The following is a 23,381-nucleotide window of genomic DNA, read 5'->3' on the forward strand; positions in this document are numbered from 1 at the left end:
GCTCCTAACAGGCCTCAAAGGAAAGCTATGCCATGCAGTGGTTTGATTCTTATGTGATTAAAAATCTTCACTCATGCTCTGCGTGTTTTACAGGAATGAAACTATATAAAAACAGAGTGAGACAGAAAGAGAAAGAAGAAAAGGGCACCTGAGTTAAACAAGGTCCTGGGAAGGGTGGTAGGTGCTCTGTGGGCGGCGTGCCAGCCTGATCTGGGCCGACAGGCAACACCTAATGAATGAAGACGGAAGAGAAACTAAAGCACTGTAAAGAACGAGAGCTGGCAGAGGTGCCGTTGAACCGCCACAAGCAGCCTAAGACTGTGTGTTATGCTTGGGAATTATTCAAAGCTGTACACAAAATATGACTAGAGCTTGGTTGTAATATTACAGAAAAGTGTCAGTTGAGTTATATAGTATTCATGTAGGATTACTAAAGCCCCTTTCACACAGCGCTTTGAACCCGGCAAATTGCAGGGCAAATTGCCAGAGCGCCTTCTGTGTGAATGCAAACTCGACCCGGGATTTATGCCGGGACTGATGCCGGGTCGGGACCTAGTAACATTGCCGTGTTCAGTCCCGGAACGCGCGCTGTGTGAACAAAAGCCGTAATAATGCCGTGTCGTAGTGATGACGCTGAAGCCGGGCTCGTTCTCCAGCTGTGAAACGGTACGTAAAGCGCAAGTTTATGATCGAATCAGAGAAACAAATGCACAGGCGTGGTTTCTCGAGAGAGAGATCGCAGCTCATAAGCAAACTTAAGACGCTGCTGAGATTACAAGTCACATCGATGTCACGTGTCTTTGCGGCATTTTTACGGGTTGTGTGTGAACGCACTCTCTGATTCCGGAAAATCACTGGCAGTGTGAATGACCAAAATCAAACGAACCCGGGTCAAATCCCGGGTCACTTTATCCGTGTATTTTCCGGAATCTCTGTGTGAAAGGGGCTTATGTCATGCATTTTGTCAGTCATGAAACTCAACAGCCATGCAGAAATTGGGTTTAAAAACACTTCAAAATCATCCAGTTTTTTCTATACAGTAGTTAGAGGGTTGAGAGAAAGAGGTTAAATGTGATGTTAAAAACAAGAAAAGTGTTTTAACCATGTAGTCAATCTTGCATTGTGACATTATTTTCATGACTGTTGATCAACCGGTTACTCACCGGTAGTCTTGATAGCGGCGCTTTGGATGGAGTCGTCTGACTGTAGCCGACTGGGGTGGAGCCATTGCCCATGGAGGTCATCGGAGAGCCCGTGGGCTGACCGGAGGAGTTGAGGGGTAAACTAGAGGGAGGGAGAGGGGTGCCACTTGGGGTGGAGCAGGCAGTTGGAGAGGAGGTGCCAGGGACACTTGGGGCCGCCAAGGGGTCAGATGTGACATCAGACTGGGCAGAGGGCAGACCAGAGCCCAGGTCCATGAAGAGTGACCGCAGCTTCTTATCCAGAGCCTGGATGTCATCGACGCCTTTTCCCTGCGGGTCACTGTCACATTCCACACTTTGTGTGTGACTCTGATTGGCCACGGTGGAGGTCTGAGGCTGGCTGTGCACGGGTGTCAAAGCTCCAGAGATGGGAGTAACAGTGTCGGGGATGGTGGATGGTGCGAGCTGCGGCGTCTGGATGGCGGCTGAAGTGAGCTGAGCTGAAGTGGAGGGGATGGATGGCTGTTCGCCACTGCCACATCCCATAGGAGCCGCAGGGTGAGTGAGTGGGGCAGCAGTACTAGCAGGTACAGGCATAGAGACTGAGGTCTGGGGGAATGATGCGGCGGCAGGAACAGGTGGCATTGGCAGAGAGGAAGGGGTGGAAATAACACTGATGATGGCAGGTACAACCTGACTTTGAGGCAGGGGGATTTGTGCATGGGATGGAGGGGAAGCGACAGCAGAGGTGGGAAGGGCAGGAGGAGGAGACGATGACCCCGGAGGGTTTATGGAGACAGAGGGTAGAGATGGTGAAGCGGTCGCTTCAGAAGACACTGGGGGAGGGACAATCGGGGCGGTGATAGAGGGCAAGGGTGTTGCGGCAGGAACCAAAGGGGGCATGGAGACATGGAGCATTGGTGGCGCAGTGCTGGGACCCGGGTCGAACCGGCCTTGACGCATCTCAGAGAATGCCTGCTGCAGACTGACTGCAGACGCAGACACAGAAAGCCCCAAGACAGGCACTGCAACTGACATAGCTGATAAGGAATAGAAATTCAAGACAAAAATGAGTATGCGGTTACATAATTTGTCTAGGCTATTTGCACTGGGTATGAGAGCAGACATTATAGTAAGAGACCATCAAAAAAGGATTCTACAATGTAATACACTGTACAAATGTATTTTTCAGTATTTTTATAAGAATCAATAAAAACTACTAATCTAAAAAACAAGATACATCTAATGGACATTATGCCTTTTTATGACAAAATGTAACCTGTATAAGTATATTTTACATATTAAACTCACAGGATAAAGGTTCTTCCCGAAGAGGGATTGTGGGTGGGGGTACACTAAAGAACTGATCCTTCAGTCTGGATTCAGGCACTGGACTGACGATAAACCTGCGGCCTGCGGAGTGCACCACCTGGGCGGCTGAACTAGGCGCCACCCCTGGGAGAAAAAGTGGAGGAGAGAAGACCTCAGTACTGACACATCATTAACAGGGGACATCATTTTGCTTTGCATGCTGAGACACGAGTAAGCTCTACCTTGTGGCACTGATGTGGTGGGCATATGTTGCTCGTGATCACTGACCATCTGTAAGATATTGTTAACTGTGATGTTACAATTTCCAAAAAATTATTTAAACTTCTACACAGATAGAGTACAAAGTGATGTCCTATTGCTCTGTTTAAATAGCAATAAAAAATGATCTATTACATATGACAGATATTAAATATTATCTAACATAAAATGGACATATCATGAAAAGTAGCTATTTTTAAACACATAAATGTTTAATTTCATGCTAGAAAAAAAAAAAAAAAAAAATCACCCTAAAATTTGCCTTGTACAAAATAAATATAAAATAAAAAAGCAAATAAACTGTAACAATTAATCTAACCATTTTGTTGATCATATTCTGATTTCACTCATATTTTGATGAAAGCTTCCATGCAAGCTTTTCTATACTTTCTGCAAATGGCAATTTTATCCACTTCTAGGCATTGAAATACTGGGTGTAAAACTATAGGCTGTGAAGCTTTTTAGAAGGACGTACCTGACTGCGCTCTCTCTCCACACCTTTCTCATCGGCTGTTTCTATGACCTCTCGGATCTGATCAATGAAGGACTCGCGCTCGGTCTCTAGAATGAACTCACTTTGTACCTAACATGAAGGAAATAATACCTCTTATTAATAGGTTTTGACAGTACAAAGTGTATTTTGGCAACAGAAACATTTTATTCAACACCAGCTTTTTGTCACATAGATCAAGATCAAAAGAAATAATTTAATTAGCATATCTGGTCAGTAATAAAAGCATGCAGGGATGGTGTTTCAAGTTACCATTATCTGTGCAATTTCCTCTGGGTTATCGCCATCGAGATCAAACTTGAAAGTCACCATTTTCCTGTTGTGCGTTTCTAATTGACACTCTGCAACTCTATCGCCCATGCTGGAGATCTGAAACAAACATGAGAGATGTCTTTAGTTTTTCCACCACCATCAAAACCAATAAAGGAACAATAAAAGAAAAAATGTCAATGCATTGGACGTACATTAAGTACATTGAGCTTGGGCTTAGAGGTCTTTTCATGGCGTGAACGGCTGCGAACTGATCTACGCTGGTGACGTTTGGCAGAACGACCCTCATGCCTGCCACCCGTTATGCCTTCATTGCCATCACTGAGCCCAGATGCCACATCAGAATGACAGCTAAGGGGGAAAAAAGAAATTAAAACACACAATGACTTCAGTAAAACAGCCCAATGTATTCTGGATCTATTGTACTGCGTTTTCCACTGCTAAATAGTCACTCTTACCTCTCCACAGCAGGAGTTTGGAGTTGTGAAAGCTCGGTTGTCAAAGTCTGAGAGACGCTATGAGATGTCTGGAATAGCAAACAGCAAAAACAAAAGGAATTATAATAGAAAGAGACAAACAAACAATCAAATGATAAAAGACGAAATAACAAAATGCATGTCTACTGTAAATAAAAAGCACAACTGGCAAAGCCTGAATGTTTTTTATTGTGTTTTCTAAAAAAAAACAGGTCTTATTTCACAGCCAAGAAAAGAAAGGACGCTGTGTGAAGACAGCTTAGCAGCTATGCTTCACAGACAGACAGAGATAACAAGAAGTATGAAATGTCAACACAAAAGCTTTTCCTATAAAGCAAGCAAAAACTGCCTGCACTGATGCGTTTGGGGCCAGTTCGGTCCGATCCAGGTACCTGCACTGGGGACTTGGCTGGCAAACATGGATGTTCGGTTGGGGAGGGGACTGTGGCCACATGGATGGTTGGCACAGGTGTCACTAGAGGCGGTACCAATTGGGGTAGATGGGGCAGCAGCACTGACGGGGACATGGCTGGCGCAGACACGGCTGCCGGGCACATCAGCGCTTCAGGCACTGGTTGCTGCGGAAACGGGGCAACTGCTATAGTTGGCAAGCCGAGAGCCGCACTGCAAAGCTGAGGGGAGGTAGGAGAGGGGTAGCTGGGTCAGATCAGTGGTTGGGAATATGGAGAACGAGGGAAATACGTCTGCAAGCACCGACCGGTGAAGATGGAGACGGCAAGGCCAGTATACGTGTGAGAGGAGCGATGTCTTAATAAACCGCAGGAAAACAATCACAAGATCAAACCACATGACATAGACATGCCACAGGGTGAACGGAGGATCACAACAACCGCAAGCTAAACACACATGAAAAACAAAAGTATAATTTTAGTGCCAAACGGTTATTAGATTAAGTTAGGAGTGGCTCCTCTCTTAGTGCCTATAAACGCTGTCACTGTCAAAACAAAATCCAAATCCAACACCACATCAAATATATAAAACCCAATTTAGTTATTTGCGACTGAAGTAGATCAACCATAAGTAAACAACTTTTTTTGTGCCACTAGTGTATCTGCACTTCCAGCTAAAGGGAAAACAACTGATCTGCACTAAACATCGGGAACCGAAGAGAGGGACTCGTCTCAATACCACGCAACTGACAACCATGCAACAAACAGGCAGAAACATGCCAGAAAACATCAATCAATCAAACAAGCAAGCAGAGCTGAGGCACTTCAGTAAGAGACAGCCACAGTGTTTCGACACATAAAAAGAGGGAAAGTAAAACAGGAAGAAAAACTTCTGACCAGTAATTTATCATATTTAAAGTCAACATGAATGCATACACAACATAATTTACTTCTCTACAAATGTGATTCGTAATGTTCCAGAGAGCAGAAAGACATATTAATATTAATAATAAATATTATACATTAAATATAATAATGTTTCAGTAGTAATGTAAAATAATACATTTTGAAAGAATAAACGTTTCAGAAATTGTTCCAGTAGAAATGGTTTAACTTCACTGTTTTCTCATGTCATATAAAATTTAATTTAATTTTATGTTGGCTTCTATCTTGATTTGCTCTCAACACATTTGAGTGTACCTGTGTGGGCTGGGGGCCGGGCTGGACCTGCGTCTGAGAGCTGCTCTGAACTACACTGCTGGGAGGCTGTTGGGGTAGCGAGACACCCGGTTGGGATGTCAGCACCAGAGAGCCCTGTTGCGGAACAGCAGCCTAAAAAAAGAGAATAAGCATTCTCACATGAAGCATTTACTTCACCTCTTGATATTAGGCTCGGAGGCTCTTTGGAAACACCAAGTCTTGGAAAACAAGTACATTTTAGGATCACATGCAGTCTGGTCTCAACCAACTCATCCCACCAGCTCATCATGTGGCTTAAATGAAAGTACTAGGTTGAAATTAAGTCTATAGACAGCATGCCCTAGACAGAAAATAATTTTGACTCATCCTTTAGTTTGTAAAAACGAACAAAACATTTACATTTTCATTCACAGCAATGCACTTGACATGCAAGTCAATGGAGAAAGGCATTAACACACGAGAGTAATACAGTAACACATAAAGTGTTCAGCCGCCTAGAACATCATTTCCAACACTAAAATAAGCACTTACAAAAACCCTCTGGAATGTCTTGCCCCATAGACTTTCATTGTAAACAAGTGCATTACTGCAAATTAGATTTTTGTCTTCACAAACTAAAGGACAAAACTATGGTCTGTAGTAATCATCAACAGATGCTGTTCATATTGCTAAAACTAGAACATAAAAAACTTTGAAAAACTTACCTTTGGAGAACAACTCAACATACAAACACTAAATCTTAATTTAAATTAAATTACTACACTAACTGATCTTGATCTGGGTCTTCAAGATGTGATAATACTCACATCGACAAGCTTCCTTTCCAAGCCTTACTGAATTACATTTTATTTTAAATACCTCATTATGCAATAATGAAATGACAAAACTAAAGAGGGCAAGGCAAAGAGTTCAAAAAGAAAGGTCAGTAAATGTGAGAAGGAGGGAGAGAGAAAAAGTAAAAGAAGCAGAGAGAGAAAGAGAGGGAAAGAGAGGTATGGGGTTTTTCTCTACCTGCGAAGGGAGTGCTTGGACGTAGTAAACTCCATACTATAAGAAACAAATACAACACAGCATAAGAGAAAGCCACCTCTGATGTCCACAGCTTTCACACGCAGGAGAGAATCCAGAGAGATTCAAACCAACAAAAATAAAAATAAAAAAGGTCTCTTGGCCAATATTGAAGCTCCATTTATGCTAATGAAAGGGGGGAAGGTGATTCTGATTGGTCAGACACATTGTTCTTACCTGTTGAGAAGCAGAGGCGGCTGTTGGGGTGCTGCAGGAAACCATAGACATGGCACTTGTAGACTGAGAGATGGGGACCTGCACCTGTTACGAATATGAAGAGGAATATGGAGGCAGGGGAGAAAGTGAGAGAGAAACAGAGAGAGAAAGAGATATGGCAGTGGTGGAGAGGTGAAAAAAAAAAAAAAAAGACAAAGTCAAAACATGTTGGTGGCTACAGTAAAAACAAAAAATGACTTTCAAATACTTACCATTCATACACAAAATGTGAACACTCTGAGCAATGCACTCAGGTCACTATTCACTTTTTGTGTATGCCTCTCACATCTCATGATTAAACAACAAACAAACATCAGGTGTTAGCCGGGGAGTGAGTAGGCTTCATGCATGTGACTACATGATTCTGTAACTTGGGTGAATGTTATAAAATAAAATAAAAAATGCTCAGGGAAGCATATGGAGTTGTTTGTATAACCAAGGAAGCGTCTGATAAAATAGACCTGACCACTAACACTGCTTGATTTGACCACTTTCCCCTCCACACGGAGAGTTTCAACAGAAGCAACCCTTAGAAAGCTACAAGTATACTTGTCCTTCAATTTCTCTTCTACGAGGTACAGACAAGTATAGTTGCTCCAGACGTAGATCACCTTACCTTGGCATTACACTGAAGAATGTATTCATTATTAGCAAGAGGCTTAGAGAGCAGTAGGAAATAAGAAGCCTTGGCAGATAAGAGGATGAAAATAACAGTGGTATAAAAGATAAAGTGAGGCAGGAAAGGTGTATAAAATAGGGGCGGAGAATGGGACTGCAGGATGACATTGATAATGCCAGCCTTCTAAGGGTTAAAAGATGACTTCTCAGCTTTTGAAGTTAAATGTCCTAAAAGTAGCCAACAAATGTTGGGGTTCATGAGCAGGTGGTTCTTTACTGAGGCTGTATCACGAGCCGTTTCCTCGACAAAGACAAAATAGAAAATCAAAGGCAACTGTTTTAACCATTTCCAGCCAACTATAATGTAGCAGAATATCTAAAAAGCAGCTGTTAAGGTAAAATACAACCAAAAAAAAAAACATGATTTTTTTTTTGTAAGAAACATTTAAAGCAAGATTATAGGTACCTTAAAGAGACAAGCAAACCTGTCTAAACCCCCTGTTTGTGTTGTATGTGTCTGTGTGTTTGGTCATACAAATCCTGCATTCAAGCCTCTTTTTACAAGTGAAGTAAGTCTCTTCCAATCCGTTAAAAAAACAGATGTTTCCACTATTTTATGTTGGTCTTTATCAATAAATTAATTTGAATGAGGCAAACAAAATTTCAGATTTGATGTCATGTACAGATATGTAGTTTTACATGATATCTGTACAAACACACAAGTATCATATACACCATTATATGAACATACACACAAAATAATACTTACAACGGGCATCTAAAATGAAAATAAATGGAAATAAAACAAATCACACTGTCTAATGAAAGATACATAAATGTCTTAGCAGAAGGGGATTTAAAAAGCAGGTTTATGCATTTTTTGCTCAATGCACCTTGCGAACCTTTTTGAGCCCTAAATTATGGCTGGAGAGGGTTAAAACCACAACCACGGGACAAAAAAACAAATCGGGTAACTGAGAGAAAGACAGGGAGGGCTTGGGAAAGGTGGACGAGAACAAGTATTTCTAGGTACCAAGGTAGCTCCCTGATGGGACAAGGCAGGCTCGTGGAATGTGATGTCCAGTGGAAGAGATGGTTGACGAGCCCAGGTACTGTGCAGAGCACTGATGTGTGAAGATGGAACAGTGGACGATTCAGAGGGTGGAACAAATAGAAACATCGGTTGACTGGGTGGGTGTCCGTCGCTGACATTGCTCCCCCCATCTGCTTTGTAGTAAGAAGTTTGTGGGATGGATTGAGCTGCAGAACAGTCTTGAGGTTGGTACAATTGATGAGGCGGAGGCGAGTGGAACTCCCCAGCATCGGAGGAGGTCATGGAGTCGCTTGAAGGCTCAGGACTAAGCTCTTTAGGTCCATGGAGAAGCAGGCTGCCTGGAGGAAGGGGCAGCTCCGGGCTCACATAGCTGTACAGTTCTTCAGTGACGGGCTGCAGTCGACTGCACAGGCCCGGGTTTCCAGACGCTTCCTCCAGGTTAAGGTCCATGGAGCCCCTACGGGCTCGGTAGAGTCTGGATGCCAGCATGGCTGGGTCTGCCTGTAGGTTGTGCATGTGGAATTCAAAGGCGGTGCTCGGCTCGGATGCATGAGCCAGCACGGGTGGTGCGGAATGGGGAAACGAGTGGGGCTGATATCCTGGATCTGCAGGTGCGGTTTGCTGGGGCGCAGAGGCGGAGCTAGACACACTCATGGTAGGCAGTTGCGGGATGGGGCTGTGGGTTAAGCGCATGTGGCTTTGGACATGAGGGTGTAGGTAAGCTGTCCCAGGCTGTGATTGAGTCTCATAGGCCAAGCTGGCGGCAGCTGCTTGCATTTGCTGATGGAAGCTGATCTGGCTTATCTGATGTGCAGTCATAGGGTAGCCACCGTAGGCCATGGCTTCAAGATGGTCCATTAATGCAGCCTGGTTGAGGCTGAGTCTGCGTACAGTTTCCTCTTGCTCAGCCCTCATATCCTTATATCCATATAGCGACTCCGCTGGGGGCTGTAGGTGGAGTGGCTCAGCCAATCTTTGAGCTGCTATCCCGGGCATCATGAACAGGGCGGGTTCGACGCCGACACCAAGGGCCTCCACGCCAGAGAACGGGTGCAGGCTGCTGCCGTAGCTACGGTGGAAGGCGGGCTGGAAGTGACGAGTGTGGGCCTCTAGGATGGAGGTGCTCTTGCGCCGCTGCACATTGAAAGCTTTAGGCGTGCAAGATGGCGGAGGGGAGAATGAGACGGGCCGTTCCGGGATGGTGGGGAAAAAGAGCGGGGGCTCGACCAGACCTGAGCCTCCTCCACCGTACGGCTGACTCACTGATTGTGGCTGCAGTGACAATAACATACAGCATCTTTGTGAGGAAGTAGAAAAGGCAGCATCATAACATTCACAAAGCAAGAAGAAAAACAGAAAGAGAGAGAGAAAATAAAAAGATAACAAGTGAAAAAACAGCAGATAATATTCATCCCATCAGGCAAAGATGTCTCAATGACAATAGAATAAATCAAGAGATTTTTAAATGCTTAATGAGTTGTAGAAACATGACAGCGACAGATTTTCAATTAAATACAGATGCTTCACAGACTGTGGGGCCAAGGAACCATTTTTAATGATTGCAGTTCATGGCAATCTGTATTTAATGTGAGCACAGGGTTCCAGCGGAGTGGGCCAGGGTAACACGGGTATTTGAAAGGGGTTTTAAGATTGACCTGTAGTCAGTAAAAAAGCAACCCTGAGCCTTTAACTTACAAGAGGAGATATAATTAAGCTATTTACACTTGTGATTCAGTACACAGCGGCTAATTCGTGAAATTGCAATAAATTGCATAAGATGCCAGTTTTAGCTAGATTAACGGTAACATTACTAAGCGGTTAACATCTGATTTGGGACTAGGCCATTTGAAAAATGGCTGCTGTGTGCATTTTTAAGTCCAATAATAGTTTTAGCGTTAACTAGCGTGATATAGCTTGGCACTATGAGATAGTTGGGTTTAAATTCAATATTCTTGGATTCTGAAAAGCACACTTTGATTTAATAATGTAGCAAGTTGCCATTTACGTTTTTTAGATCACACCTTTGGTGTTTCTTTTGCTATTAGGGATGTGAACATTTGCCCTAACCACAATTAAATGATATTGCATCAATTTAGATTACATTGGCTTTATATTCTTATACAATTATTCTTTACAGATACCCGGGTTGTACCCAAGTCCAGCTCAGTGGGAGAACCCTGGTTCACTGGGAGACACTAACATACAGGACTGGCAAAGATTGCTGGGAGGCTGGCACGGCGACGGGGTGGGGCCGAGTGAAGGGGCAGGACGCTCTCCAGTGCTTTAGACAATCGACCCGCAAACGTCTCCCCATCTGGCCTCCCAAGCCGAGGTGAGAGTGGGGCTGATGCGACTGGAGGAGGGGTGGAAGGTGGCTTGGGAGGGCACGACAGAGAAGAAGTGGTAGAAAAGCAGGGCACGCAAACAGACATGCTACGACCACGACGACGGGGGAGAGGTTGAGGAGGCTGGAGACGAAGGAGGGGAATTGTCTATTAACCACAGTGGAACACAAATGGCACAAAAAGAACAAAAGCCAAATAACCAAAAGGAAACTATAAAGAAACATTTCATACAAGATTAAATATCAACATCACATTCTAGGATGATAGACAGAAAAAGAACGACATTGATCTACAATAAATCTTGACCTACAATGGTTCAAATCTGCTGTCGAGTAAGACTAAAAGAATGAGCCTGGTTCAATCGATGATTCATGATGTTTCAAAAAAAATTACAAATAAATTGTTTTACAATGACCAACATGTTATCAGAAACATTTATGCTATGAAATGATTGCATGTGACAGAATACCAAAACCTGATAAATGAATTGCAAGCAGATTTTGTTGCAGATTGTGAAATTAAAGTAATACTTTTCTGAACTAATCTGAGATTAATTGTTCCAGTGAAACTTGGTTTGTTAAAGACTGGAAAATATAAGTGGATAAGAATAAGTCACTAAAGAAATGGCACTAAAAATGACATAGTCATTGCTTAAGCAGCATTCAGACTCCAAGAAATCTACAGCATCAAGTCTACTATGTAGATGCAAACTGCATGTTTGCAATGTATGTTAGCAAAGTCCATGAAAACATCACAGAAAATTCATCCAAATCCATCTTCTAAGATTTTTTTTTTTATGATAAAGAACAGCATAAACAGATGTAGAGAATATATACAGTAAAAACAAAGACCACAAACAGCATATTGTGTATAAAAACAGAAGAAAAATAAAAAGTAAAATAAAAGTCATCAGTGCCATGCAGACTTCTAATATCACTTTGAGCCTTAACAAATAAGCAACCATTCCAAGTCAAAGTCAGAGAAGACTGTATTTATTTATAAAAACCATTGTTATTAAATAAATCCTTAGAAGTTATAACCAGAGAAAATTAGAGTAATAAAGAGAGATAAAGGTGTGTGCTTATGACTAAAGTATTTCAGGCTCTATGGAAAATAATAATAAATCTAAATCTAAATAATTCAAAACTAATGAGTGAGAAGAGATGAGAAACTAAAAAAAAAAAAGTTAAATTCCCTGAGAAAGATCTTTGCATGCCTTGACACTGATGAGACAAACTGATCATGGTTTAAGTGCCCATGATGTCAGGACAACATACAGCTTGACACTAAAGAGAAACAAGAAGTGATGGAGGCCTACCAGTCTGCACAGCATGATATACTGCTACAGTACATGGCACTGCCTTTTTGAGATGAATGAAAAATACTGATATGAAACAAACAAAAACAAATAAGGTAAAGTAACCCAAAGAATGTACTAAAACGCATAGTGGATGAAGAGGGAGTGGCAGCTCAAATACACGTGGGGAGTGGAAATACACTCGGCAGTCAGAAAAAATTGAGAGAGAGAGAGAGAGAGAGAGAGACAGAGAGAGAGAGACAGAGAGAGAGAGAGAGAGAGAGAGAGAGAGAGAGAGAGACAGACAGAGACAGAGAAGGCTGTATGAAAATAATCAAACCCATTGAGAGTGTAGACATTATGGCTTTGCTCTCCATTCTCATGCATCATCCATTTAGTGTCTGATAATAACAAACGATCATTAAACTCTAAACACATGCAACTACAAATAAATCACATTCAAATGTCAAACAACAACTGATCATTAATTCATGATTCATTTGTTACTCAATCAAGGCTACATGATGCTCATCTCCGTATTGCTTCGTTAGCTTACCAATGTTTGAAAATGAGCAGCTTTGTCATAATTTCAGCAGAAATACCAAAAATCCGTTGAATATTGTATTGGACAATGGGTGGCCTTTGAGTCAAAAAGGTTGAGAACCACTAGTTTAGGCCCAATTTCAAAGCTGCTTTGACTTTTCCGGCACCTAATGAGAATATCTGCTTTCTGCACTTCAACAGCTTAGTGCAACAGTGACATTTTTGAGAAGTTTTGTGGTGTACTGATCACTGTTTTGGTTGGAAAATTGCTACTGGAATATTGTAACATAATAAGTTTGGAATTCGTCACTATGCGGTAGCTTCATAAAACGGCCCCGTAGGAGCAGATTAAGGATGCAAATATGTGACCTGCTGTGATCTCAGTTAGGTGGCGAGTTCTTGACTTGGCCCTTCATTTTCTGGGACTTACCATGGGCTGCTGGGGGTATCCGGTGTGCTGTTGGGGAGCTTGAGAGCTGGGAGGGTAGGCGCCCTGTCCAGGCACCTGCTGCTGTTGCGACGTTGCAGGAGAACTATACGACATGCTTAGCTGGCTGAGGTGAGGTTCTGAGAACACGGATGAACCCTGACCACTCTCAAGCGTCACATCAGCCGCTGGGAAAAGATATGACATTCAATAATTAAATAGGAATGACAGTTAAATCAATCCAGATGGGTTGTATCTAACACTTACAGGTCATTCCACTTTGCATGTACTGAAGCTGCTGGTCTGCATCGGGCTCCTCACCCTCAGGGTGGACAAAGCCAGGAGTTGGAGGCTGGGAACCGCACTGACTCTGTGCAGAACCTTGAGCAACTTGAGGGGCGACCACGTTCTTCAACGACTCGCTGGACAACTGCTTCTGCTCTTCCGCTTGCTTGCGTTTCTCTTGCTCTGCTCGCACCTGCTGCCGTTGCTCTCGTTTGCGGCAGATCAGAGATACACGGTCCCTGATGGCCTTCGCCATGGTTTTGTGGTCACCCTCGCAAACATAGCCCGACTCAACCTGCATTCCAACACAGCATATGTTACCATCTCTGTGTGCAACCTCAGATTCAGAAACTCGTTGATAAACTCACCATTTCCTGAGCCACATCTTCTGGGACATCTCGATGGAGGTCGAAGGAGAACTCAATGGCTTCATTGTCTTTGTATTTGCCTTTCAGTTTCTTGACATCTTCAATGCGCAACCAGAGCTTGATGGCGATCATCTCCCCATCATCTTCCTCAGCCAGCTCCACCCGCACCCCAGTCTCCTCCTGGAAGAAGGCATGGTTCAAAAGGTCCTTGATGGCATATCTGTTAAGGAAGAGGCAAAATTCACTTTACAAGCAAACAAGGCAAAAGACGTTAAATAAGGATAGCCGATCAATAAAATAAACAAATGCAGAAGCACATGGCTGAAAAAGATCAGCCAATCACATTTAAACTGATTTAGAGGCACAAGGTGGAACATTGGGGTTTTCCAGGATGGAGTATTAAAAAAAGAGTCACTGAATGGGGTTGATTCAGGGTAAGTGAAGACGAGCAAAATAAATTTGAAATGTAGAGGACATGAGGCCTTGAATTTGATTGTCAAATTGATTTTTAATGGGTTTCAGAACTTTCCAGACTTTCCCCATAAGGGAAGTTTGATAACTTGGTGCCATTCTATGGTGATGTCACATGAATTTAATTTTATCATACCCAGACTGTGTGGTGATAAACATTATATGCAACATTTTATCCTGTTGCATTTACATTTTGTTGAACAAACTCACTGTCCATTCACAACTAATTGCCTAAAAAACAGGAGACATCAAAGGGAATCTATGAATATTTAACAAGGACTCTGAATAAGATTAGCACAGACCAACGCATTAAACCACCAAGGAAGTATGTACAGAAAATACCCAACTACTGTACATTTAAAGAGAGCTGATCCATATCACCTGCATGGAATGATACATATAAGGGTAAAAAGATAAGACTGCACAATCTTTTTTTACTAAGGCAGACCTTTAACACTGAGGAGGAAAAAAACCTCAAGTGAGCTCTGTTGATTAGCTGGGTACAGTAGACATCAGCTTTTCCAGTGCTTCATCAGCGGAACATCAGACGTCGTCTCACCTTACGCTCGACACGCTGTTTGTGATTTTCCATTAATTGTTTTATGCATTTAAGCAAACCAGAACGTCAGCTTTATGACTTTCCACTAATAATTAGAAAAAAGTACTTTAAATGGGGATCAAGGTCATTTAAAATAAATTTTAGTTAAAATATAATGGTTTTGACTTGGACGTTTAGGTAGTTGCTCTAAAAAGGACTTTAAAAGAAGGCAGTCTAGTCAGGGTTTATGTTTTGCTGTGGTTCGAGGACATAGCACACTCTTCGCTGGCTTGGCGTGATCACGGATCTGTTTCACTGAGTGGCTTGTTGCTGGAATCTTTCCAAAGCAGCGCGTGGGAATCCGTTTATCTGCTGCTACTGCGCACAGAGGATGCGATATACCCTCACGTCAGCAGACTCATGCGGGCAGACTCATGCCACACGTCGCTGAGAACTGAGGTATGACTAGATGAATGAGTTCTGTGAATACAGCGTTGGCGTGTGTAGTAGGCACAGTCTTACCTTTCATCTTTGTTTTGCTGAATACATCCCTCAATGATCTCTTTCACCTCTGGAATGGCTACCTTGTCGAAACTGCCAGGTTTAACTCCCTGTGGGGTAAAACACAAAGGAACTTTAAATCAACATGTCTTTTATGCTGTGAAAGAAACCCTTTTGGAGCTCCACATGGACTCCTCAAAAATACATGTGGTGCATGCTATTTGCGCTTTAATGCCTGCCAGGTGAAAATCATTTGATCAATCCCTCAACAAACCACACAATTTGAGATATTATACATGCCCACAAATGGCAGAAGATGAGCCAAAGTTTAATACATAGGGTTAAGAGTTTTTTCAAATCCCTAAACACGCAACTATTACCATTAATAACCGTTTTTTTGATGGGGTAAGTGTACATGTGGTTTGCATTATAGAAACCCATGACATTTTAGATAAAGCTGCTTATCTGGCAGGTTATTTAATTTTGCTGAACAGTTACCTTTTCATTCAATAAGCCACGAGTTTTCAAACTTGGAGGAAAAAAACCCTGAAAAGCACTATACAAATAAATTTGAACTATGAATAGTTATTCTGAATAATATTTTAAAGAAAATGTTTTAAATATTTATTTTGGCTTTAGTACAATGACAATATATTTATTCAATTATTCATTGATTTAATTAGAAAACCCCTGATTTGAGTTAAATAAACAATGACACAGAGTTGCTTTATAGATTAATTCAATATCTAATGCAAGATGAGGGTACACACAAGTAAGAGTTCTGCTCTACAAAAAGCCAATTTTACTATCAAATATTGTTAAAAACGTATCATTCACTTCAATCCTTTAAGAATACAAGCAAAAAGTTGGTTATCTTGGGGTAAATGATTAGTTAATTGTATTAAATTTCACTTTGACTCTACAAATCAGAACGGATTTATTGCAATCTAACACCTCTACCATGCAAAAAAAAAAAAAAAAACAGTATCCTACAAATCAGTCTTACTGAATAAAAAATGATCTGCTACTTTTCCCAAATTTTTTCTGAAATAACCTTTTCAAAATCATTTAACATCAAAAAAACCTACCTAGAGCCATGCTGTCAAAACCACCCAAGACAAAAAGAGTGCAAGAAACTTACAAGTGAAATCCTGGAACACTGTGTTGCTTTACAGAGTGGTCTTCCTGAACTATTACTCCCCCTGTCTCAGCATTACCTCCTTATATAAGTCTGTAACCCCCCTCAAATTCCAGTGCCAAACAAAGTTAAGGATGACAGAGCATCTAACAGAATTAAGTCAGAACGCGAAAGTATTCCGATAACAAGGTGATTTAAAAAGCTTGTTAAGGACGCTGTGAACGGGTCCCCTAAAGCCAGATAACATGCTGTTCCTCCGCTCTCCAACCAGTTAACAAAAGCAGAAAATTAGAAGCAATCATTTTGTATTTAACAAAGCAGAGAGAGAGGAAGGCTCCTAGAACAGCTGGAGGTGGATGTAAAAAAGGAACAAAAGCAATCTTCAACTTCGACTCTGGCCAACTCATAAGCATACTGAAGAAAACTATTTTCTGGTCGAACTCCTTCAAGGCCACACACTGAAATTACTTTTCAGGGCTGGAAGATACAGACAAAGGACTGGTACATTATATCCAAACTATAGCCTCTTTGATATTCTATTTTTGTTTTGTTTTTTTGATTGCTTTGTAATTCATGTCATCGATAAGTCTCTGCTCAAGCTGCACAATTGTAAGGTATCATTCATGTCTATAGGACAAATGGTGCATGCATGATATTACATCAAGTGTAATACTCAGCAGAAGCACATTCATAGACAACATTCATTTGATTTTACACCACAAATCTGATGCCATTGTTGTGACAAACCAATTTTCGAGTGAATAAATGGGAACACTCTGTCCAGCTGCAGTGCTATTGACTTCGGATCCACCTCTAAAAGCCTTTGCTTTAGTTTAACCACAACATTATTGAAAGGCAAGATCTACATTGCAGTCAGACCATTCCATGGACACCTCAGTAAAACGGTCAGCCCGAAACCACTCCATGCTCCCTGATTTGAGATTACAGGCAGAAATTGCAGGCGCTTGGAAAGAGAGAACAAATCTAAAACGTTTCGTTGTAATGAAAGCATTTACTCTGGGCCGAGATGGGAAAAGTCCCGCATCTGTCTGTAAGGGGCAACCTCGGGTCCACTGAGCTTAAAACGCTTTCTGATTGCGTAAAGCTTAAATTGCTTCTCTCAGTGAACTGTTGTGCATGTGCGATTGGATTTCATGAGATTAAAAAGCCTTCAGGCAGGGTGGACGGAAGCTTTCCAGACAGCTGGACAAAACCGGACTGGTGAAATATAGGATGTGCCCTGCACTTTCCAAAGTTAAACAGGTAGAAAGAGATAACCACCTCTACACCTGACTCAAGAGTGCCGATCAAAAGAAATGTTGCTGTACCACCATGTTGACCAAACAAAAGCACTCTAGAACCTTTTACACTTCCAGCGTTCAGGACGTTTTCTATATCCAGAGCTGTTCTTACCAAGTTATGCAGTGAAAATATACACTTACGGTCCTAAAAACAACAAGAAAACCGATGTTTTGATTAACAAAAACATTCAAGTTGTCTAAAACAGTCAAATAGAAACAGGATTCAGTATGGAGAATCAGTACTGCTCCCTACTGGTGAACCCCTTATTGGCTTAACACAATCCTCAGCCAGTTGTTTTCAACCCCTACTGATCATATTTTCAACTTCCAGCATCATATGATCACCCTATTGACCTGAACGAGAATAAAAAAAGCGTATGACTGCCTTATACTCCCTCCTCCTCCTCCTCTCTGCCAATGATATTAAAGGACAGCAAAGAAGGGAAAAACTGATTCAATTTATAAACTGCAATAACATGACTGGCCTTTTCCAGCCTTCTAACAATGGTCTTGGATTCATATATAGCCGTACTCTCAGGGACATTAACCTCGATTGTTCTGACAACAACATTGTACTGTATATCCATAAATAGATGGACAATTTTAACCACTTTCAATGAGAATTACATCACAATGGCTTAAAAGAGGTCTGAAATAAATAAATCCCAGAGAAACTGAAAAAAATTATTGTGGAATATTTTGAGTTCAAACGTAACTAATCAGTCAAACATGAAGCAAATAACATTAAAGCTGGAGAGAGCGATTGTTCGAGCCAGAGTCTGACTTCATGGAAAGTCAACACATGACGCACTACAAGCTGATATCAGTGACGGCTGTAAAGCTGATTTAATTAAAGCTAAATCTTTTATTGCGGCTGGCAAAAAAAAAAAAGACATTAGACATCCAGATATCCAACGGTTTAACTTTTGAACAATTACATCTTACTGGGTGGGTCTGGGATAAGGTTGGGCCAGAAAACTGGTCAAAATTAAAAAGATCTTAAGTGGTGCATCATAAAGTGAGTATTTTTTTTGGTTTGTTTTTTACAGCAGCTTTGAAAGTAGCTCATCCAATCAGAATTTAAAACCACAATGATCAGTTTTATAATGTTAGTAATACAGTTGAGTCTTTTGTTTCTAACTCTGGCACCGATCCCAGACTTATTTTTTTGTTCATTGTAAATATTTTTTTTCTTGTGGTTTCCATCCCTCAAATTCCAAAATAAATAAATAAATAAAAATCAATTGAAATGAAATATCATTTATTTCTAAAATAATTAATTCACTAGCTTATCCAAAAATAGGCACTGCCACATAGATATTAAAATATTAACCTTTTTTTCCATTTATGTCCAACAATGATAACTACACTACCATTCAAAAGTTTGAGGGCCATTATTAATTTTTAATGGAAATACTTTTATTCAGCAAGATGCATTAAATCAAAAGTGACGGTAAACCCATTTATAGTGTTACAAAGGAGTTTTATTTCAAATAAATGCTCAAATAACCCAAATAAATAAATAAATCTCTATTAATCAGAGAATCCTGAAAAAAATATATATCAACAGTTTCAACAAAAAGTTTAAGCAGCACATCTGGTTTCAACATTGATTATAATAAGAAATGTTTTTTATGCACCAGATCAGCATGTTAGAAGACTGGAGTAAGTGAAAATTCAGATCACAGGAATAAATTGCATTTTCAAATATATCAAATTGAAAACAGTTATTTTAAATTGTAATCATTTTTCCACAATATTACAGGTTTTTTACTGTGTTTTGACAAAATAAATGCAGTCTTGGTGAACATAATAAATGCAGACTTTCCAAAAATCTTACTTGTGATACTGCTATTATGATATAAAAGTAAAATTTTGGTCATACCGCCTACTCCTAGTGCAAAATTATGTATTTGTTTGACATAGTTATATGTTGCTTACATAATCTCATATGCAGTGTGACGCCCCCAGCTGTGGGCAGGTTTCAGTGAGCGCCACAGAAAAAGCTGCTTTTATTGAATTATTTCATAAGCAGAGGCCTGAGGAATGTGTGGGCGTAATGACAGAGCTGGTGAAGATTATAGTGGAAGGAGAGAGAGAAAAATATCCAAAATGATAGAGGGATGGAGAGCTAGCAGAGGTGTGCGAGGGTACTCACACTGGTGACTCGGCGATAGATTTGAGCGGGGTTCTGACACTCGGAGTATGGGTACTCAGAGGTTGCCATCTCCAGCATGCACATTCCGAAGGCGTACACATCCACCGACTCGTCGTATTTTTCCTCGTACATCTCAGGCGCCATGAACTCAGGGGTACCTTAAATCAAAAGAACCATTCAGAACTCTCAGTGCCTGAGATCTCTACTCACCCCAGCAGGGCCGGGGAGAGGAAGGGAGAGAGGAGGAGGACAATGGCACTGTTGCTCCGTATGGCCCTGAGAGGAGAGAAAGAGGGGAAGCAAAAGATATGGAGAAAAGGACAAAAAAAAAAAAAAGAGGAAGGGGGAAAACCGGCCTCAGTTATTTAGCAGTGAAAGAATCCAGTTTTTCTCTGCAAGGCCTTCAGATTTTCTCTGTCAGCACATCAGACTAGTGCACCAAGCGGCCAAGCGTCATCTCGCAAAAAGGAAGTTGATTTAAGACAGACGCACATGCGTTGGTGCAGGTTAGTTTTAGAGCTGATTGATGGCCTTCAAAACCGTGTTGATCTTTACAACACGGCTGTGCCGCCAACACATTAAATGAGGAACTGGACAGCGGTGGGCGACTAGCTATGGAACTTGATCTATGTCAACAACACAGTTATGGAAAACACATGACCGACTCACCTTTCTGCCTGTAATGGGAGAATGTTAAGTAGGTTTATGCACAGAGCAAGCCCATAGCTAGTGAGCACAGATTCTTGTGCACTAGCGTGCGTTAAAAGGCCTTGCACAGAAAAACAAGCTAAAATATAGATTCATATTTGAAATATTTCCGTTTTTGGGGTAGGTTGCTTGTTGACTTACCATTCTTACTTGCCATTTTTTTAGAATACTTACTGAACTGCAGGACATTAAATAATCCATACAGTGGAGTGAGACCAGCTGAGATTATAGCCCTACAGCTTAAAAGGAAAAAAATTCTCTAAAACCAAGAGAAAAAAAAAAAAAAAAACTAAAACAAAAAATGGAAACAAGTAAATTTTGGAGGAAACAGAGAGAAGGGATCCAGAAAGAAATTTATCACAATATCTAAACCATCTGAAAGGAAGAGGGGGAAACCCTGATGAGGCGATCAGGAAAACCTTTGAAAAAAGATGTTTGACATTACTGGCAGCAAGAGAATCTCTAGAATTATAATAATTATAGACCACAGGTTCCAGACCAAAATGTTTATTCTGTTAATATCACATGCGAAAAATCCTCATAGCACACTTCCTAAGAAAGCATTATCCACCATGTGGCTTTGTTGGTATTTGCAAGGCATATATTACCCAAAATACCCCAGAGTTTATGGAAACTTAAAGTGTTTTCACCTGTTGTATTTACAGGCCAATTAGTTCCAGGTGGGAAACAGCAGGATCTAAAGGTGTTTCCCCAATTTATAAGAAGTTCTCCTCTGGTTTTCCCTCGTCTCCACCCATAATTAAAACTAGTGTTATTGGCTGCCTGGAAAACTGTGGTCTAAGGTGAACAGTGTAGCTCAGAGCTACAGCATGCCTTAAATATCTGAGCATAACTGATTGCGAATGCCCCACCTTCCCAATTTCACCTCATCATTGAAAAGACAAGCAGTGACATGACACACATTTTGAACTGTATAACGCATGGTGAACTGACTTGGGAGGTGGGGAAAGCAAGAAAGTTTGAACGCTGGGTCGTACCTATGACACTTTTAGCGAATGAAGAGCGCTTGAGGGTGGCCAAGCCCAGATCGCCGATCTTAACGGAGCCGGTGGGTCCGGTGATGAAGATGTTGTCACACTTAAGGTCCCGGTGAATGATGGGAGGAGCTCTGGTGTGGAGGAAGTGCAGGCCCTTGAGGATTTGTCGGCACCAGCTCCGCAACACCTTTATCTTCATCACCTTGAAGCGCTTCAGATACCTGAGGAACAAAGAGATTAGAGTTGAGAATTAGGGCAACGTTCTTCTTCACTGAAGAAGCCATAATGGTTTTGTTTAAGACCTTGACAGAGTAAAAACAAACAGCAGATGTGTCAACAGAAGATGATACACGTCTACAGCTCTGTTTTGGCGGTCATGACTGGGATGGAAAATTTCAACCAATGAAACCATAAATGGAATGAAAATCAATGAGAAAACTCTCCCCTCAACAACAGCTCAATCAGAACTCAGTTCAGCCCATATGAGGATCAGGGAGAATTAAACTATTTCATGATGATGGGTCTGGAAGCATCCATTTGGACAATTGTATTCTATTCTGTGAGACAACAAGAGAGGACAACAGGGAGAGGAGGGCAGTACAGCACTTTCGATAGATTAGCTTGGCCTAATAAAATCTTGGAGCCAAGCCATAGCCTGGATTTGGCCTTGTAATCCTCATTACAACAATCTACTCAGTTCAGGCGCCCAGTTCCTAGGTGAAGATGGGCACAAGCTCACAAGCAAAACAGAACGTATACTCATTTGTTATGGGGATGTCACATGTCTTGAGAAGAATCAGATAAGTGAATTTTCTAAAGAAACATCTGTTTACGGATGATCATAACAGTGACTTCAAAATATAATCCTTTCCTCTTCCTTTTCTGCTTCTCATAGTAATAGAAAAATGGTCGAATAACATAAGATCAGATGAAGTATAACTGGTTTTGCAGGCAGCATGTGAAGAGATATAGCAAGTCAAGCGTTTCTGTGTAAACATATTAGCTCTGTAGTTTGCTTAGTAAGACTGAAGCGAGCTATGAGTAGTGCTTTGCCCAATGGGAGGAGGTGGGTGGTGGAACAGGGCAGCTTTGATGGAGTGTGGCGGCTGACTGACAGGTCGGAGCGGAGCCAAGGGTAAGTCCCGAGGCGATACAGGAGAGAGCAACAAAGCCTGATTCAAAACTTTCTCATCACTCAACACACCCAGTGGCTCCCAGGGGGCCCCAACAGGCTGTTTTCCAGCTACACCAACAACTCTCTCCGCACTTCTTGAAACATTGAAGTAATTTAAAACAATCGTTCTGAACTTCATAAACAGTCTAAGGTCTGAAACATTCAAGAAAATATTATGAATTTGAATTCTCAGATTTATCTGATTTCGTTTTTTTTCATCTGAAAAGTATTTTTAGGAACATGTGAAGAGTATGTTTCTGTCCTAAATGTTGGATTTGAATGCGAACCAGGGAACCGGGACTTTAATGCGAACATAAAAGGACAGGAAGAGGTACAAAACTCTAGTGAGTCGTTATGTCTTTGGCGACCCAGACAAAAAACGAGAACACAGACTAGTTTAGGCATGGCCATGTCTGTGGGACGCTCCATTTCTACCTGACCTCTTGATCACTGTTTATCTTTGCGGTGTAGGAGCAGCCATGCAAACACCTCACATTGCCAGGATGCCAAAGCTGATGAACACAAAGCAAACCTGACACTGTTTGTCAGTTTTCCTTTTTCACTCATCTCCTCA

At 41.4% G+C, this 23,381-nt stretch overlaps 2 protein-coding genes across 19 annotated transcripts in view; both read right to left on the reverse strand.

Annotated features, from left to right (window-relative positions):
* The window catches only part of LOC309496882 (serine/threonine-protein kinase WNK1-like), a 78,382-nt gene that overhangs the window by 15,952 nt on the left and 39,049 nt on the right, over positions 1–23,381 (reverse strand). For 16 of the 18 annotated variants that reach the window (XM_082167033.1, XM_082167044.1, XM_082167043.1 and 13 more), the window contains exons 4-20: positions 21,634–21,854; positions 19,928–20,085; positions 15,352–15,440; positions 13,821–14,040; positions 13,435–13,747; positions 13,171–13,355; positions 6,845–6,928; positions 6,611–6,646; positions 5,600–5,731; positions 3,972–4,039; positions 3,708–3,864; positions 3,496–3,612; positions 3,208–3,315; positions 2,696–2,744; positions 2,454–2,597; positions 1,164–2,182; positions 149–229 (exon numbers count right to left, since the gene is read on the reverse strand). In XM_082167033.1, the coding sequence (XP_082023159.1) occupies positions 149–229; positions 1,164–2,182; positions 2,454–2,597; positions 2,696–2,744; positions 3,208–3,315; positions 3,496–3,612; positions 3,708–3,864; positions 3,972–4,039; positions 5,600–5,731; positions 6,611–6,646; positions 6,845–6,928; positions 13,171–13,355; positions 13,435–13,747; positions 13,821–14,040; positions 15,352–15,440; positions 19,928–20,085; positions 21,634–21,854 (3,181 nt within the window). The remainder of the gene's footprint in view (positions 1–148; positions 230–1,163; positions 2,183–2,453; positions 2,598–2,695; positions 2,745–3,207; positions 3,316–3,495; positions 3,613–3,707; positions 3,865–3,971; positions 4,040–5,599; positions 5,732–6,610; positions 6,647–6,844; positions 6,929–13,170; positions 13,356–13,434; positions 13,748–13,820; positions 14,041–15,351; positions 15,441–19,927; positions 20,086–21,633; positions 21,855–23,381) is intronic. The other 2 variants (XM_082167039.1, XM_082167042.1) reach the window with 2 other exon arrangements.
* On the reverse strand, positions 6,937–13,164 carry LOC309496899 (uncharacterized protein). The gene is made up of 2 exons (XM_082167084.1): positions 10,760–13,164; positions 6,937–9,827 (listed from the first exon to the last, which is right to left on the reverse strand). The coding sequence occupies exons 1-2, from the start codon at positions 10,985–10,987 to the stop codon at positions 8,436–8,438; spliced, it is 1,620 nt and encodes a 539-aa protein (XP_082023210.1). The 5' UTR covers positions 10,988–13,164; the 3' UTR covers positions 6,937–8,435.

The sequence above is a fragment of the Leuciscus leuciscus genome (genome assembly GCF_965113295.1).
Source record: "Leuciscus leuciscus genome assembly, chromosome: 4".
In the NCBI taxonomy this organism is placed as follows: Eukaryota; Metazoa; Chordata; class Actinopteri; order Cypriniformes; family Leuciscidae; genus Leuciscus; species Leuciscus leuciscus.

Excerpts from the sequence above, each read along its gene's own strand:
- LOC309496899 (XM_082167084.1), bottom strand. The coding sequence starts at position 10,987 with ATGTCTGTTTGCGTGCCCTGCTTTTCTACCACTTCTTCTCTGTCGTGC. Across the intron at positions 9,828-10,759 it reads CAGCAATCTTTGCCAGTCCT|CCACAATCAGTGAGTCAGCC; the intron begins GTATGTTAGTGT and ends TTGTCACTGCAG.